This window comes from Crinia signifera, chromosome 2 (genome assembly GCF_055691185.1).
Source record: "Crinia signifera chromosome 2, ASM5569118v1, whole genome shotgun sequence".
NCBI classification, from domain to species: domain Eukaryota; kingdom Metazoa; phylum Chordata; class Amphibia; order Anura; family Myobatrachidae; genus Crinia; species Crinia signifera.
The window spans coordinates 369,336,846-369,354,736 of record NC_139218.1 but is presented as its reverse complement, the minus strand read 5'-3'; the positions used below and the strand labels follow the sequence as shown (position 1 = coordinate 369,354,736).

The window sequence follows — 17,891 nt, the reverse complement described above, 5'->3', positions numbered from 1 at the left end:
GCCGCTTACACATGATGCTGCACACCATAATGCCCCTTACACATTAAGCCACACATTATGCATAATGCCCCCACATACCGCTACTTGTAGCGTCCCTTAAGCAATGCCCCCAAAAGTGCCACTTACTGTAAATTTTTATATGAGCCTTCGCTGCTGCTGCAGGGAGAGAGAGAGATGGAGAGCGGTGCAGCTGCTTCTATGGGGAGAGGAGCAGAGCGCAGCGCAGAGCACGCTCACACTCCCCTCCTGGTGTCCCCTCTAGCCGAGTGGACATTTGAAATATTGTGCGCGGTTATTGTGCGTGACGTCGGGGGAGCACGCCGGGCGCTGGCACCACATGATTAAAGGGGGGGGGGGGAGGCTGAGGTGAAAGCAAGACGAAGAATTGGAGTGGAAACTGCAGGGGTGACAGTCATTGACAGCTGGGCAGAGAGCAGGGGGCTGCCAGGCTGTGTACAGAGCACTGCAGGTCACGGCTGTTTGAAATAATACCCTTTCACAACAGAAAATTCAGGGATTTACCCGGGAATATGGTCCCAGGATCATGCAGGGACATTCCCAGGCTGACACCTTATACACCAGCCTAGTCCCTGCATTTTCTGGTGTGAGGGGGAGAGACAACCACTTCCCTCTCCCTACCCCCCTTTAACCAACCAGCTATATCTTCAGAACCAACTGACCCATTTACATGAGACCAGTATCATATTGAAGAACTTTTGAGTTGGCTTCGAATGATTTTGGTCCCATGAAACTGGGCTGTTTGGTTACAGAGAAATCTGCCCTCAAAGAACATAAACAGTCATGAAATTACATTTAAGAAATGAAAAAAACAAACGGTTTAACCTACATGGCAGCACCCAGGGAATTATACACGACACATGGCAGCATCCCTGGAATTATACACAATACATGGCAGCATCCCTGGAATTATACAGGACACATACAGTAGCAGCACCCCTGGACTAATATGACACACATGGGGCACTCCTGGGATTATACAGCATACATGGCAGCATGCCTGAACTGATATGGCACACATGGCTGCACCTCTGTAATTATATGGCACAGATGGCGGCAACCCTGTACTTATACAGCATACATGGCGCACCCCTGTCCTGATACAGCACAGGTGGTGGCACCCTTGAAAAGTCTGCCAGAGTGTTGCACTGTAAAGATCTAAAGGCCCCCATACATTAGGCCGACTTGTCCTATGGACAAGTCAGACCCAATTCTCCTCCGAGCCGCCCGGCAGCTCCCTGGGAGGCTCACATACAATTTAGGACTTTACATGTGATAAATCGCTTGCGATTTATCACATGTAAAACAAATGGGGAGCTGCAGCGCAGTGAGGAGAAGTGGGGCGGGTAGCGGCGATGCCAATGAGGAGCAGGTGGGGTGCAGCGGCAGTAGTGGGGGCGGGCGGCGGCTCTCAAATGAGTTCCCGGCGGGTGCCGGGTGCGGCGAGTGCTGCTGACCTAGCCGGGCGGAGTGATCACAAATAGCAGCAGCGGGGACGGGACGCGCAGTGGCGGCTATTAGATTTTTAAAATTCCTGTCAAATGACCGGCCGTTCTCTAATTGGCCGGTCATTTGCCAGGTATTTTAAAAATCTAATAGCCGCCACTGCACTGCCCGTCCCGCTGCTGCTATTTGTGATCACATGCCCGGCCAGGTCAGTGTGTACTGGTGCTCAGGGACCCGCTGCCTGCCGTGCTGCTCCCAGTCAGTCTGCATGCATATGTCTGTCAGGTGGGCAGGCATATGCATACAGGGAGGTCGGACGTGATCTTATGTGCTGACCGCCCGACCTCCCTTATCCGGTCCGATGCGCACGGGACCGCGCATTGGATCGGATCAGATGTCACACAACTGCGATTTTGGGCCGATTTCACCCGGTTATCGGCCCAAAGTGCCGAAATCAGATGAAATCGTCCCAAAATCGCATAGTGTATAAGGGCCCTAAGTAGTTACTTTCAAACACCTGAAGGTGTATACACACGGTGAGATTTCACTTTCTATTAAGGTGCATACACACTCTACAATTTTTTTGACCAACTTTTTGACCAATTTCATTCATCTCGGCCATTCTGAACGAAATTGGTCAAAATATCTTTCAGTGCGTTTGCGACGAACGACGAATGATGATGCGCATACCCGCCAGTTGTTCATCAAGGTTGTTCGTCAACTGTGCATGCAGCTCAATTTAGATCTCTCTCAAAAAGAGCCTAGAAACTGTAGCTAGATCTTTCGTCTTTCATCTGTTGTCAATATCTTTCGTCCAGGACACTGGGTTCAAGGGAAATTCTTTCAGCAAAATTGGTCAGAAAAATTGTACAGTGTGTATGCACCTTTAGACCACTATTAGATCTGGGTCTGTGTCTGGATCTGGGTTCACATTCGATTTGACTATATAGTACAGATCTGTATTATATAGTCTTGCCTGCCAAGACTATTTATCTAATCGATTTCTATTAAATTTTGCTTCTATAAGCAAAATCAAATAGAAAAAAAGGGCATGGCCATCAACTCTCAGAGCGGGGGAAACAGGGGCATGGCCTCACAGGAGTACTGCATTCATAGGTACTTTGCGTGCACACAAGTGTCCCTACTCCACTGCCACCAATGTTGGGAGGTAGTCCAGAGTGTTAGGTATCTGCTCAAAAGAGGTGACTTCAATATTAGTGTGCATGTTCATATATTTGACAAAAGATTTGATTAAAGCCTTTAATATTATAATATAAGTATAATAATAAGCAATATACAGTATATGTTAGGAGTAATGATTAGTGCACCTGCATCTCCCTGTCTCTTGCATTTAACTATAAATCTCAGCAAGGTAGCGCCTCTCATTACAAGCAGCTAAGGAGTGAGGTCTAGAGCCCAATTTACTATATATTCCATGGTATGGGGATACCTACACACCTGAGGTTGGAGATTGCCTCAGTCTAGATTAGTTCCCCTCCCCCACTGCACTCACACGGTATATAAGCAGGGACCTAGCACTAACTGCTCATTACTGACTCAGGCACAATCCAAAGTAAGTTCTCTTCTATAGTGGCAGGTTTCTTGGGGTGAATGTTTGGGTGTGGGACCCCTGAACTTGTCTGGCTGGGCCGCTTTAGGTCATCACTACTTAACGTGTAGATTCACATTCTATACCACTTTCTTTGTATGTCTTTCATCCATGTTTTTTTTTTCCAACGTTTTTTAAATTTCCTTCAAACATTGAGTAGTTGCTTTCACCTTACACAATGCTCTGTAACACTTCACAGCTATATTTAACTCATAATGTCCTGTGGCTTTTATTTTAGCTATGATGATTTTAGGGTACTATGTTCCCCCCCCCCCCCTTGCATATAACTATAAAATCTCAATAAGGTAGCACCTCCCATTACAAGCAGTTGGTGTGTGCAGTCTAGAGACCCTTTTCCTATACAGTGTCATGCCTCCCAACATGACCCCCTCCAGGAGGGACATAATGCTGTTACTGGACTTCTCTCAATTTATGACTACCCTCACCTGTGGTGGAACACCTTTCTTAGCAATTATCCTGTTCAAAGCAGGTGATGGCAGTCATGAATTAATAGGGAAGTCCAGGAATAGAGCATTGTGTCCCTACTGGAATGGGTTATGTTGGCAAGTATGCCGTGTGTGTGTGTGGTCTATATGCAAACACACTAACCATCCACAAGCTGCTAAGCTAAAGGCTGGAATTGCAGTCAGGCTCTCCTCAAGAATGCTGTCATCCCACCTACTCCCAAGGTAGAACACGAAATGGGATTTTCCATGTATCCCGGTGGCAGTGGATGAGACTAATGGTCAATTGAGAGTTGATGATGCTGTTGTGGACAACAAACACCAGTTGCCTCCTTATTGTCCATTAATGCTGGCATTTGTGGTTCTCCAAGTGTGATCATGCCCGTGCAGGTTTGCTGGACATTATAGTCCATCTTTATTCCTCCCCTGCTCTGCCCTTACCCATTATCACCTCTGCTATGCCCAAAGATGTTGCACCATGCCCCAACTTTCCCTAGCGTACAGAGCTGCCTGCAGGGATAGTCGTGTTGTTGGGTCAACATGGTTTTTGGTCGACAAATGCATTGGGTTGACATGGGTGAGGTCAACATGGGTTCTTCACTGTTTTTTTTTTTTTGAGCTGACATGTGCCGACAGGCGGTATTTCATGCCCTACCATCCACTAAGGCGTGGTGAAAAAACCCCTGTCGACCTAGTCGGGTTGACAATAGGATCCACACCTCTTCCTGCAGGGGGCCATCAGAACATCAGTAAATATGGATTGTTCTTGGCTTTGCAGTGCTTCAGGCAATCGCTACTCCCACAGGCAGGGCTATATATTATTTATGTTGTACATTTTGCTCAGCTGTTTGTGGTTTCTATCTGGCTTACAAAACTGATGGTTACTAAATCTGAGCTTGCTCTGATATGAAATGATGGCTGTTTGTTTCTGATGGTTCATTCAGACAAGATATTTTTTTGACATTGCAGAATCAATGGAGGGTCATACACAAAACAAAATTGAACCCTTAGGGGGGTATTCAATGTCAGCCACTATTACCAATGGGAAATAACGCCTGCCACCTATTCAATGCTGCTATTTCTGATAGCATTAAAGGGGGATTTCGGGAAAACAGATCTGACTTGTTTTAACCCTTTAGGTGGTATGCCTGGAAAATTTCCGGGTATACCACTAATATGCAATAGGTGTGCACCCTCTAGAGCCCCCCCATCACAACCCCCTTATCACCTCCTACTCTGCCAGCCGCCATTCACTTTACAGCAGTGACGTAGGTGGCAGGCTCGAGGATGTTCGGTGGGACTTAGGTGCCTGAACTCCTAAGCGCTCCCGAGTCCTCCTGAGCCAGTGACCATCCTTGAGCCTACTGCCTGTGGTCACTGTTATGACTAGTGGCTGGGGCAGGGGAGCTCAGCCTATGGTGTACATATGCCAGAGTGAAGGTGAGGGGGGGTGGGCTCTTATGATCTGTGGTGGGTTTTGCTGGGGCAGGACAAACCTGCCATGGTAGGCTTGTCCTGCCCCAGCAAAACCCAACACTCAAGGGGTTAAAGATGGATCTGTTTGTTTTGGAAACGGCCATGGGTTGCCAAATTCACTGCTGTTACTCCACGTTTCATGGCTGTTTTCACCACTCAAAAGGCGGAAGGTTGAATTAAACCTATCGAGTATCTCTCAAGCTGGGTGGAAACAGCCTGGGATTCTAACTGTCAGTTTGTTCCAACTATTGGAACCCCGGATTCAACACCGCCCTTAGTAATTTATCCCTAATTCTGACTGGTCTCGTTCCTTCCAGCACTGCTCCATCAGGCATTGTTACCTGAAGACATGGGGACCTACAAGCTAAAGATTGCTACAGGGACTGACCTGAGTGCTGGGACCTGTGATCAAGTCTCCATTGTTCTTCTGGGCACCCTGGGAGAAAGTGCTAAACATCACCTGGATCATAAGTGGAGTAACTTCAGACCTGGAGCTGTGAGTATTAGTATGCTCATAATACCAGTAATATAAGCTGTTATATGATGTATGAGCTTTGTATCTGATCATTGGACTGTTCAGAGAAAAAAAAGGTACTTGTTTCCTAGCACGGCCACACCGATCAGAATCGCGCTCATCGGGGGTAAAATCGGGGCCATCGCGGCCGCTAAAAAAATCGGGTGCGATGGCCAGACGCGATGCCCACGATTTCCCCATAGAGAACAATGTTAAATGCCTCAATTTACCCGCGATGACCACGATTTCCCATAGGAAACAATGTGAAATGGCTCAATTTAGCCAAATTATCATAGGGAACAATGGTAAATGGCCCCAAACCACCCCTGAACATTGAAATGTCCCCCCAAAAGTTATTGACGCCACCCCGCCATCAACGTGAACCCGGAGCGTGGCGAGCGCAGCGAGCCCGCCAGGGGCGGCGGTACGCGTCCTCCGACCTTTTCATGCCCTACTATCCACTAGGGCGTGGAGTGAGAATAGAATAGTGTGGCGAGCGCACGCGGATACCTTCACAGTTATACGCGGCCCCTTGCGGGCTTCCCAGGTGTCCATGGCGACGCGGACACCTGGGAAGCCCGCGAAGGGACGCGTTTACCTGTGAAGGTATCCGCGTCCCCTCGCGGGGCTCGCCACGCTGGTGGCTCGCTGCGCTCGCCACACTATTCTATTCTCACTCCACGCCCTAGTGGATAGTAGGGCATGAAAAGGTCGGAGGACGCGTACCGCCGCCCCTCGCGGGCTCGCCACGCTTCGGGTTCACGTTGATGGCGGGGTGGCGTCAACTACTTTTGGGGGGACATTTCAATGTTCAGGGGTCTTTTTGGCCCATTTACTATTGTTCTTATGCTGATTTGGGTAAATTGATCCATTTAACATTGTTCCCTATGGGGAAATCGTGGGCATCGCGTCTGGACCATTTAAGCATTTTTAGCTGCACACGACGCGACCGACGCGGTTTTTCAATGGAAAAATCGGGGGCGTCGGTCGTGTCGCAGGCCACTCAAATTACCCCCGATGGCCAAGATATGTGGCCGTGCTAGGAAACAAGTACCAAAAAAAATATAACATCCCGCCCTATTTTTGTGAAATTTATATAACATCCGCAGCCCTCTATCGCCCCCCACTTCAGCGGCCACCGCATTCTTAATGACCACATATTCTCTAACATTTGCGGTCATTAACGCAAGGGACAGCTCTTGCGATAAGAGCTGTCCCTTGCAATGCAGCGCGGGTGCTGGACTTCCGGGTCTGTGACCCGGGAGTCCATCTGCACATGTGCAGAGTACAGCGCAGGGCATGCTGGGAGGGATCCGTGATGGATCCCTCGCACAGCGCTGCGGGAAAGAAGCCCATATGCTTCTGCAGGGAATCGCCAGGTTTTTACTGCATTTCTGTTACAGAATTTCCCCCATAGTCTTAAAATGTGAGTTCTCCTACACTTTCATTTCTCAAATGTACATGAGGGGTTGGCCCACTGCCTTGATGTGTTTTCTGTAAGGGCATTTCCTGGAGAGTGGTCGGCCTGTGCCTGCATGATGGGGGCCAACACCCCATACCCAGTATTAGGGACCCCCGGTGACAGATTGCCAGTGTTCAACCACTGTCCAAATTGCCAGTGTTCTAACCAGAGAACATTTGTTAGCACAGACACATTACTACAGGTGTATAAGCAATCTCGTTAGCCATGTGTGCTGAGTGATCTGTAGCCTAGAACCCTAAATACACATAGATGCCCTTAGTGTAAGTACTTACCTGAACAAACAATTTATATATTCTTCAGTTTTTAGCTTTGAATGAATCGCAACCCCATTGCTTCAAACATTGCAAAACTTATGCACAATAGAAGAAAATCAGTAAATGCAGAATTCTGTCTGCAAATCCCCTGATCCATAGTGATGTTCTGTGTTTCCTCGGTGCATGTTTCTCAGACATCGCTCTGCTTTTCCAGGTGACTGACTTTCAAGTTGACACAGTGAAAGATCTTGGAGAGCTCCTGCTGGTTCAGCTGTCAACAAAGACCTACAATAACTTTAATACAGTTGCTTGGTATTGCTGCTATGTCAATGTGACCTGCCCTAATGGTCGGCTCTACCAGTTCCCGTTTCATCAATGGATTCCTACGGGAATGACTGTGGAAATACCAGAGGGAAAGGGTGAGATTCTATCCAGACTTGTATTGTGCTCTCTGGGGATCTCCTCATCTGGTCTATGTGGGTGGTTGTCATTGTGGGATAGGTAAAATTGCTTAAACCTGGAGTAGCCAACCCTAGTCCTCGAGCAGGGCCGTTTTTACAGGGGGACGAGCCGTGCAACTGCCCGGGGCACCGCACGGCGCGTCCCGTTTTTTCAATGCTGCCTCAGTGCCTCCTCTGGACTGGTGCTGCAGACGAGCCTGGCTGTCAGTGTGAGTGAGTCATGTGCGCCGCTCGGCGCTAGCAGTCACAGCCGCTTGACACGAGTCTATATTGAGTGACAGGCGGCTGTGACTGTGAGCGCCGATCGGCGCACAGGGTGGGGATTGGCTGGCTGATGGGTGGAGGCGGAGCATAGAGGGAGCCTTGCCTTGGAGACCAGGCGGAGTGGACCCGGCGGTGGAGCGCAGCACTGTGAGTCTGTGACCGACAGGTAGTTTAGTGCCTCCCCCTCCTGCTATGAGGATTGGTTACCCAGGGGACGGAGGAGGCATCCGGGTTTATGCACAGGCTATCACTCACTGACCGACCGTCACCCAGCTACTGCGCATGCTGCGCAGCCTATCACTATCACAGCCTGGGGGGGGGGGGGGCGAGGCTTGCGGAGTGCGGACCCCTAAGCAGGTACACGGCCAGGCTGAGTACAATGGAGCACTGGCCACAAGCCAATTGGAGCTGGCTTGCAGTCAATCAGGCAGCAGTGGCTCCTGATTGGTTGCTGGGCGAGCTTCAATTGGCTTGTGAGGAGGCTCCATTTTTCAAATGGCCGCTGAACGGCTCGATATTAATCAGATCTGGCTGCCCAACTTTCTGCGTGTGGTGTCCCCCGTTACAGCGCAGAGTAGCGTGTCCACATAATGTGAATTGTGCAGAATAATTTTTGGTCATTATGTGAAATGTGGGGACTATGATATGGTATAATATGAATTGTTGGGCATTATGATCTGTCATAATGTGAATTGTAGAGACTATGGTTTGTGGTCATCTGGACCAACAATGGAGGCAGGGCACACCAGCGCCGCCTCCCTTCCTCCCCCTCTCGGCTCTCACCGTCCGCCGCGCGGCGCCACAGGCACAGCTGCTGGTTCCTTTCCCAGGGGAGAGGAGCGCATCGCATGTCTCTCCTTCCCCTCTCTCACTGTGTCACTGGGCTGTCAGCCAATCAGAGCTCGCGGGCAGGCAGCAAATCAGGAGCCAGCCCGCGATGTATGAATGGCTGACAGCTCAGGTACACAGTGAAGGGGAAGGAGAGACGCACAATGCGCTCCGCTCCCCTCCAAGAAGAAGCTTTTGGCACTGTGGGGGCATATGTGTGGCACTGTGGGGGCATATTAGTAAACGGCATCAGTTGTGCAGCAGCGGTGCATGGGGCATAATGTGTAATGGGCATTATGGGGTGGGGAGTATTGTGTAATTGCCATCACAGTGTGGGGTGTAATGGGCATCATGGTGTGCGACATAATGTGTAATTGTCATCACAGTGTGTGGCGTAATGTGTATTTGTCATCACAGTGTGCAGCGTAATGTGTAATTGGCATCATTGATAAATAGTGTATAATGATTTAAGTAGCCTGTCATTGTTTGGCCTTGATCTGTGAGGCGTACTAGGTCACTGAGTGGGCCTTTATATTTTTATGTCACTGTGTGGCCTTCAGCCCGCTGACTTAAGTGCGGGAGGACAATGACAATTCCTGCGGTAACCAATGTCTGGTCATGCAGGTTGCAAAAGTGTGATGCAAGGTAATTGTTTTCCTGCTAGGCCACGCCCTTATATTAAACCACACCCCTTTTTGAATTAAGCCAAACCCCCTATTTCGGTGCGCGCAATTTCTTCAATACCATGTTATGTATTTGGGGGGGGGGAAGGGGGGCGCATTTTTATTTCTTCGCCCTGTGAGCTAAATTGTCTAGAAACGGCCCTGTCCTCGAGAGCTACCAACAGTGCATGTTTTGCAGGTCTCCTCACAGAATCACAAGTGAGCTAATTGGCTCCATCTGTATCTTTTAAACTGTCAGTGATTAATGAGTGCAGCAGCTAGGTTGTCTGGAAAATGTGAACTGTTGGTAGCTCTCGAGGGCTAAGGTTGGCTACCACTGGCTTAAACCAATGTATGACCACAAAGAGCTTCATCTCCCTGTTGGTGTACAGTACTGTCTAATATACAGCTAGGATTGCTTTAAAACTAGCTAGCACACATGTAACACTACAGATGGGAAGGTTTCCATGTATGGGCACTTTCCTTATGGAGTCACTGTATTGATCTTGCATACAGAGAAATCGCCATCCATAAACAAGGCTGACTATGGTACATTACAGTACACTTGGTATCTGTTCTGTTTCAGGCATCATATTATCCAGCAATACTCACCCAGTACTAAAGAAACAACGGACAGAGGAACTGGAGAAGGAGAGGGAAACTCACAAGTGAGTGGCCGATATACATTTAGTACAGCTTTATTGCTGTTTCTCTGTGAAATGCATTGAAATTCTATGATGGCGCCTCCCTAAAAGGGAATACTTTTCAAGGGAGTTGCGGCCAGGATAGGCTTACATGTTTGCTATGCGTGGCTTTCATTCGAATGAACTCTACTGTTACTGCCAACTAAGATATATTCATGTCTTCAGCCTATGCTGTTATGTGACTAGGTCTGAACTATCTCCTCCAGTCTTTAAACCTTTGCAGATTGAGCCAGTTCTTTCAAAAATAACTTTCTTTTGGGTCGCTTATTTTAAATTAAGCGGCCTCGTTAATTTAAATAGATCCTACTGGCTGTAAAACATTGGGGCAGATGTGTTCAGCCTGGTGAAGAGAAAGTGGTCTGTGTGGGATCCCCTTCCACTTTCTCTCTTCACCAGGCTTAATACATCTGCCCCCATTGAGAAACTGTTCTATAATCCCTACATCTAGGAATGGTCCATGTAGTAAAATCATGCATTACTTCTATACTACTAACCTCTGTATCCTGCAGGTGGAAACGTTATGCAGAAGGTGCCCCTCACTGCATTGCTGTAGACAAGGTTGAGGAACTGCCCAGTAATGACCAGTACTCCTTCCTAAAACTGAGCAGCTTCCAGCATTCCAAGTCAGCCGTGTATGTATCTAGTCTGAGTAGGAAGTTCTGTATATCCATAATGTATATTTCTTTATATGACATAACAACCCCTGTAACCTGTTAGTATTATATTTGTTTTATTTGCTTAGTGATTGCTTGGCTATAGTTTTGTCAGGAATGTAATGGGCATGGGTTCCAAAGCCCCCATACACATTAAACTAAGTGCCTTTCCAGGAACAATCTCTGATTATGCCAATATTTGTTGGGTGCCAGCATCAGCAAGTGCTTACACACTTGCTGATACTGGCCGTGAGTGATATTGCATTTTAAAACATGCTGCATTCATTCCTACTATAGATCCACAAGTTGCCTGGAAAACATGCACCATTGGTAGATCTTGGACAGGTTTGTCCCACCCCTGGTTTGGTGTGTATGGGGCTTTAGGTCACAATTTACAAATCCCCTTTTTTATAACTGTGGAAATTAAAATTAGTTTGTCCCCAAATCAGTGTATGTATTTGTAGGACTATGGGACATATTAATTATGTTTCATGTTAGTACATCTCTGTACTTTATTTGAATCCTCCATTTCTTTCATAGGGGACTTGCAATGATGCTGGAAGGCTTCACAAGTGCGGAATCATGGCCTGATCTAGATGAGATCAAACGGGTCTTCTGTCTGAGAGGGTTTGATAACTCAGGTACTCTTTTTGGCAGTTTCCTTGTAAGGTGAATATCTTGGATGAGGGAGTAACAGAAGCTCATCTGTCTGTCACCTCTTTAGTCATAGGACGCACTCAGCTTATATGGTGAAGTGCTCTTGTAGAAGAAGCAAGATCAGAGCTATCCCAGTAGTCCCTCTGTCTGCAATAAATGATATCAAATGTTCCTTCATGTCTTTTATCCCCAGATGTGGTAGCTGAGATGTGGAAGGAGGATACCTTTTTTGGTAGCCAATACCTGAATGGCATAAACCCTATACTCATCAGGAAATGCTCCCACATTCCTGAGAACTTCCCAGTTACTTGCAACATGGTGGCTGCATCTCTGGGGACCACCACCACTCTTGAGACAGAGCTAAAGGTGAGGGGTCTATTTATTCCTATGAAACAAGGCAGCCCAAAAGCATGGCTACTGACCCAGATACACTGCAATAAATGTGTTTGTCTTGCAGAAAGGTAATATCTACTTGGCAGATTACAAGCTGCTGCATGGGGTCCCTGCCAATAACTCTGTAAATGGAAAGCAACAATATATCGCTGCCCCTGTGTGTCTACTGTGGAGAACTCCTGAAGACCAACTTATCCCAATAGCCATCCAGGCAAGTCTTCTAATGTCTGCTTTCATTTATATTTGAGGAAAGATCGTAGTTGTAGGATTATTGTTAATGTGGTGTATAGAAACATGTATTTCAGGTGTCCATATACAACAGACCCATTATTTACACCATTCCAGTCATGGTCAACTTAAAGATTTAACTGGAACCATGTTTTATCCTTCTGAGGTCACAACAATTTCTAATAAGAGCTTATTAGTATGCCACTGCAATATGATGACATGGAAGGGTAATGTTCAGATAAAGGTTATGTTCATATGTAAACATTAACGAATGTGTCATTTTACTCCTGGACCCAAATTTTCTATAGAATCTGGACTAGGCAGGGATGCTGCCTTTTGCCTGTGTTTGCACTATGCATAGAACCTTTGGTGGCAATTTTTTTTTTTTTTATGTTGACTATCCATTAGTGTAACGGTTACCCTTGCATAGCTTGCCTCACTCACAATGCTTCAGACACTATTTTACATTCCCTCTATCCTAACATGGATGGTGACCTAAAAGCGCCTTGAGTCCTCTTGGAGAAAGTCTGCTATGTAAATTAAACTTGCTAAAAGTCCCAAAAAATAAAAATTTCTGGGAATGACAATCTTTACACGATTGACTTACTGTCTAGACACTGTAGCTCTATTAACTGGATACAAAACCTCCCCTGCCACCACTAGACTTCAAGGTCTTCAAGTGGAAATATCAATGTGTGAAAATACTTTGATTGTAGCTATGGACCCATATCTCAAGTGTGTGGGTTCCACAAGGGATGACTACTTTGCTAGAGCAGAGTATTTTAATCCATAACTTCTTACAAGGTTGTTATAGATAATGCTATAAATGTGGACAAACTGTCTATACTGCATTAGTTTCAATAAAAACTAAGCCTGGGAAATTGAAGTAAAATAGGAGATTGCCATGAACGAGACCCGTCAGTATCGTACAGTACACAACCGGTTGCAGGACTCTCATTAAGATTATACAGTTGTCTGTAGCTCCCACATATCCTCACTGCTTCTAGTGCCCCAGTCACTGGGTATTTTGTTGCTGGAGGTTAATGGATCAGTCAATCATAAATAACTGTCAGTATATAGAGATGGTGGGTGGTCCAGATGGGACACAAGTCCTCACAGAGGTGATTCTCCTATATGCTTCCGTTTTCATTCTTCCTAAAAAAGGTTTGGTTAATTGTTACTGGGCAGAATTGTTTGGCCTTTATTACCAGTTATTTATAAAGTTCACATTCTGCAGTGCTTTACAGAGTATATTTGGCCACTTACATCAGTCCCTGTTCCAGTGGAGTTTACATGTGGTAGGGAATCTAGCTTCTAAACACTAGTTACATTTTGCTCAGGGCTAACTAACCATCCTACCTCTAGAGGAAACCCATGCAAAAGATAAAAACAAAAAACAAACCCTCAGTTAGGGCCATGGTGGGAATCCAATCCATGATCTCTGTGCTCTGAGGCAGTAATGCAACATTACACTTGCTGCATACATCCTTCGTGGAACTGGTACAGTATTGTTAGTTTTTTTTTTTTTTTTTTTTTCCTCCCCCTTTTAAAAACCCATAGTCGGTTCTTCTCTCAGGCATGTAGACAAGTCACACAAAGGACCCAGCATTTCTGGGGTTTGTTATCCAAAATTTGCGCTCACCTAGGTCCATAAAATAGTTCTTCTATAAAGTAGATGCAATATCCTATTTTAGTAATTACTTCAACCTTTTGATGGATAGTGGATGGCATATGTCTTACTATTGTATAGGCAGTAATATTTTTCTTGAAAAATAGGTCCAGGAACTTCAGGTCTGGGGGTGGATCAATGAAACAAAAAATAATAAATTTAAAAATATATATATATATATATATGAGGGAGAGATCTATATATTTTATTTAGAATCAATGGCACTCACAGGTGACTTTAAAATAAAACTTCTTATGGAAAGTACATTTTTAGTTACTGATGTCAAATTTAATTAGAGGTTCAGGAACTGAGTTCCTGCTGGTTCTTGCTGAAAAATAGCACTCTGTGTAGGTGAAACTTGAACACATTCTGTAGGGATATAGATAAATCTTATGCATTAAAGATTAATTATGAAATAGGCTCATGTGCAGATTTGCTGCCCACTTCTAAACCTCTAATACCATATAATCATCCTGTCTCTTACAGTTGTCTCAAACCCCAGGAGAGCACTCTCCAATCTTCCTGCCCAGTGACTCTGAATGTGACTGGTTATTGGCCAAGATCTGGGTGCGCAATTCTGACTACCAGGTGCATCAAGTGGCCACTCACCTTCTCCGTACTCATCTCTTTGCTGAGGTCTTCAACATTGCAACCACCAGACAACTTCCAATGGGCCACCCAGTGTACAAGGTGAGATCTGGCTTCCCAATATTGATATGGAGTGGCAGTCTCCTCATTGGCATATCTGTGGAGCCCCTGTTGTCCTGTTAATGTGGAGGCTTAGGAAGTGTCACCAGTGGTGGTTTATAAGGATATATGTGCAGGCACTAAGCAGGCCTCCTTAGGTCTGGCAGTGCTGTATATTCTAAATCAGGCATGTCCAACCTACAGCCCTCCAGCTGTTGTGAAATTACACATCCCAGCATGCCTTGCCACAGTTAGCATTTCTTAATAGCAAAACTGTGGCAAGGCATGCTGTGATGTGTAGTTTCACAACAGCTGGAGGGCTGCAGGTTGGACATAGAGGGGGTAAGAATAATTTTATGGCTGAAGGGTGTATGTAAACCCTGTGCACTGCACATCTTGCACCCATTCGATAGGTCAGTGTGAGTCAACCAAAATAGTACTGTCACATTATCTTCTGTTGTAGGCAGTGAACCATTGTACTGCATTAACTTTCAGACTAAATACCTGTACTAGTCATTGGTTTGATATTATTTTGCATTAATGTCCATAACATAATCTGGTTTTACTTAAGGATGACGCAACTGCTAATGCTAGAGCAAGAATTAATTTAAAAAGTATTCTGGTGTGTTCTGTATTTCAAATATATTGGTTACTCCATAAAGGTCTATATCGGATGGGATCCTAATGGCAATCTTTCTCTTTCCAGCTAATAATTCCACATCTTCGTTATACCCTTGAGATCAATATCATTGCCAGATCTACTCTCATTGGTCATGATGGGGTCTTTGATAAGGTGAAATCCTTTCTTGTACAATGGTAAAAGAAAATCTAACATTTTTATATGCAAGTTAAACCCTAAATCACACACCTGGCCTAAATATATCAGCTGCAGTATTGCACCGGAACACACATCAACCCTCTTGTGTTTATTTTTTCCAGATAATAGTAACTGGGAAAGGAGGGATTCCAGTACTGCTGAAAAAAGCAATGGATGAGGTCACTTACAGCAGCCTCTGTCTCCCTGATGACATCAAGGCAAGAGGATTGGAGGCCATTCCCAATTACCTCTACAGGGAGGATGGGATGAAGATCTGGTTGGCTGTGGAGAGGTAGGTCTAAAAAACCTTCTAGCTGACCACCCAGAGGGAGATAAACATTGGAACATGTGGCTGATGATTTGTCACTACCTGGTCAGTGAATAGGATGTAGAAACCCTAATGTTGCCAACATATCTGGTCAGCTAAAATTCCACACCCTGTAATCCCTTATGTACATCACCCATACTTTATTCACTCATTGTACCTCTTTATCCATTTCAGCTTTGTATCCAACATTGTGAATTACTACTATGAGAGTGATGTTGTGGTCAGTACAGACCCAGAACTTCAGGCCTGGGTGGCTGAGATCTACAAAGAGGGATTCTTGGCGTATAAATCTACAGGTTAGTGACTTGTTCTGTGCTGTCAGATCATAATGATGTACACACTGAACCAACCTGATCTTTGAAATGATGGTAATCATGGTGTTATCAAGTCATACAGCACCAAATGTGATGGTCCAGATCTTACCTTGAATGTTCCAGCAGTGTATAGGAAAGGTCTAGATGACTAATGGCTTATTCCATTTGCTAGGAATTCCCTCCTCCTTGAAGACCAAGGCCTGTTTGATCAAGTACCTGACCATGGTGATCTTCACTTGTTCTGCTCAGCATGCAGCTGTCAACACTGGTCAGGTGAGTGACTGAATATAACCACTTTGTAATATACTCCCATGTGGTGCATTTCATACTGTCCTTGATTTGGAGAATTGTAGACCATATTACAAATCTGAGATCAACCATTGGAGACCTTGACCTACAGGGTTGCTGATGCTAATCTGTGCTGTGCAATATTTCTCTACATTAGGCATCCATAGTATAAATATACTGTATGCTTTCACCACTCTAAACTGTAACATACATAGCATAAGTGTATATTTTATGAACCACTTGTGTATGTTTCATGGGACAATGTGTACTAGATAATGTGGTAAGCCTACAGTAGATCCGGAAACACAATGCACTACAGCAGTTTCCCATACTGTCAAAGCATTCCAGGTTTAAAGGCAATTGCATTTTAAATCCAGATGGATAATCAAACTGACTGAGGTAGTAATGAAGTCACCTTTGCATAACCATTGAGATCATTCTAAAAACCTGAATATTTGTTAACCAACCCAATTTTGTTTAGGAAATGCTGCACTACACTGTAGCGTGGCCTGTAATGGATTATGATGTGTTGTCTATCCTTTCCTGGTGTAAAGCATTCCTGTCTGGTTTTATTGCAGTCTGACTTCTATACTTTAATGCCTAATGGTCCCACGTCGATGAGAAGCCCCCCTCCCTCAGTAAAAGGGGTCAGCACAACCCAGAGTATCCTGGCTGCATTGCCTGAAGTAAACACTACCAGTTTGGGCATATCCACTGTGTGGCTGCTCAGTAAAGAGCCAATGGACCGGGTGAGTACTGGAGCCAGTATGAATACTGTCATATGCTCAGAAGAGGAAGTACTAGATCAGCTTATGTAACCAGTGCAATCCCACCATCTATGCATGAGCATATCACTGTTATTTGGTAGTGAATGGACTTATTCATTGAAATTTGGAGGCTTTTATTTAACATTTACTGTTCCCCTGTAGAGACGTCTGGGGGATTACCCCAATGTGCGCTTTACGGAGGCGGTTCCCCAGACATTTATAAAGAATTTCCAGGAGAAGCTGGCTGAGATCTCCCATTCCATTAAAGAGAGGAACAAGAACATGCGTTTGCCATATCCCTACTTGGACCCGAGTGTGATTGAGAACAGTGTCTCTGTATAACATGACTAGTGGCTGTGATCTTCTGACTAAACCGGACTTTTCCACCAGATTCTCATGTCCTGATTTGCACTGGCCATCTGTGTTGGCAGAGGACTGGACAGTTGTAGTGTTTTTCAAGCTGTTGTCAAATTATGATTAAATATTTCAGTACAACTTGTGAATTTTCTTATATAGTATGTACAGTACCTCTGATGGGAAAAGTGTCTTAGTGACATTCCACCCCAAAACTTTCTGACACTCACAAGATCTGGACACCGTCCCTATATAATGATTAGGGTTGGGTGCTGGGGCCATTTGGATTTGGCTTAGTCGAGCGGTGGTGAAAAGCTTTGGATCTGAATTTTTTTCTTTAGAAAAATGGTACACGCCCACACTTTTTTTTTTTTTTACCCTTAGAGTTATATTCACCTCCAATAACATTAATTTCCTGACAATTTTAACCACTTTACACCTCAGTATTTATTGGGCAAAAGGTTGCACCAAGGTAGCTGGATAACTATGCGAAGCCACACAAGTGTGCGGCAGAAACGTGGCACTGCAACGGCAGACAGGATTGCTGTCTGAA

At 45.4% G+C, this 17,891-nt stretch overlaps 1 protein-coding gene across 1 annotated transcript; it reads left to right on the top strand.

The window, feature by feature from the left end:
• The first annotated feature begins 2,988 nt into the window (after positions 1 to 2,988).
• Positions 2,989 to 17,456, top strand: LOC146058058 (hydroperoxide isomerase ALOXE3-like). Its single transcript, XM_083170021.1, has 15 exons — positions 2,989 to 3,037; positions 5,331 to 5,509; positions 7,479 to 7,683; positions 10,066 to 10,147; positions 10,693 to 10,815; positions 11,377 to 11,477; positions 11,687 to 11,859; positions 11,951 to 12,097; positions 14,270 to 14,473; positions 15,177 to 15,263; positions 15,410 to 15,579; positions 15,790 to 15,911; positions 16,102 to 16,202; positions 16,796 to 16,966; positions 17,147 to 17,456. Exons 2-15 carry the CDS (start codon positions 5,363 to 5,365, stop codon positions 17,324 to 17,326), a joined length of 2,013 nt encoding a protein of 670 aa, XP_083026147.1. The 5' UTR covers positions 2,989 to 3,037; positions 5,331 to 5,362; the 3' UTR covers positions 17,327 to 17,456.
• The last annotated feature ends 435 nt before the right edge of the window (positions 17,457 to 17,891 follow it).

Coding starts and splice junctions, on each gene's coding strand:
- LOC146058058 (XM_083170021.1), top strand. CDS start 5,363: ATGGGGACCTACAAGCTAAAGATTGCTACAGGGACTGACCTGAGTGCT. Junction 12,098..14,269: donor TTATCCCAATAGCCATCCAG/GCAAGTCTTCTA, acceptor TGTCTCTTACAG/TTGTCTCAAACCCCAGGAGA. Junction 15,912..16,101: donor CTTGGCGTATAAATCTACAG/GTTAGTGACTTG, acceptor TCCATTTGCTAG/GAATTCCCTCCTCCTTGAAG.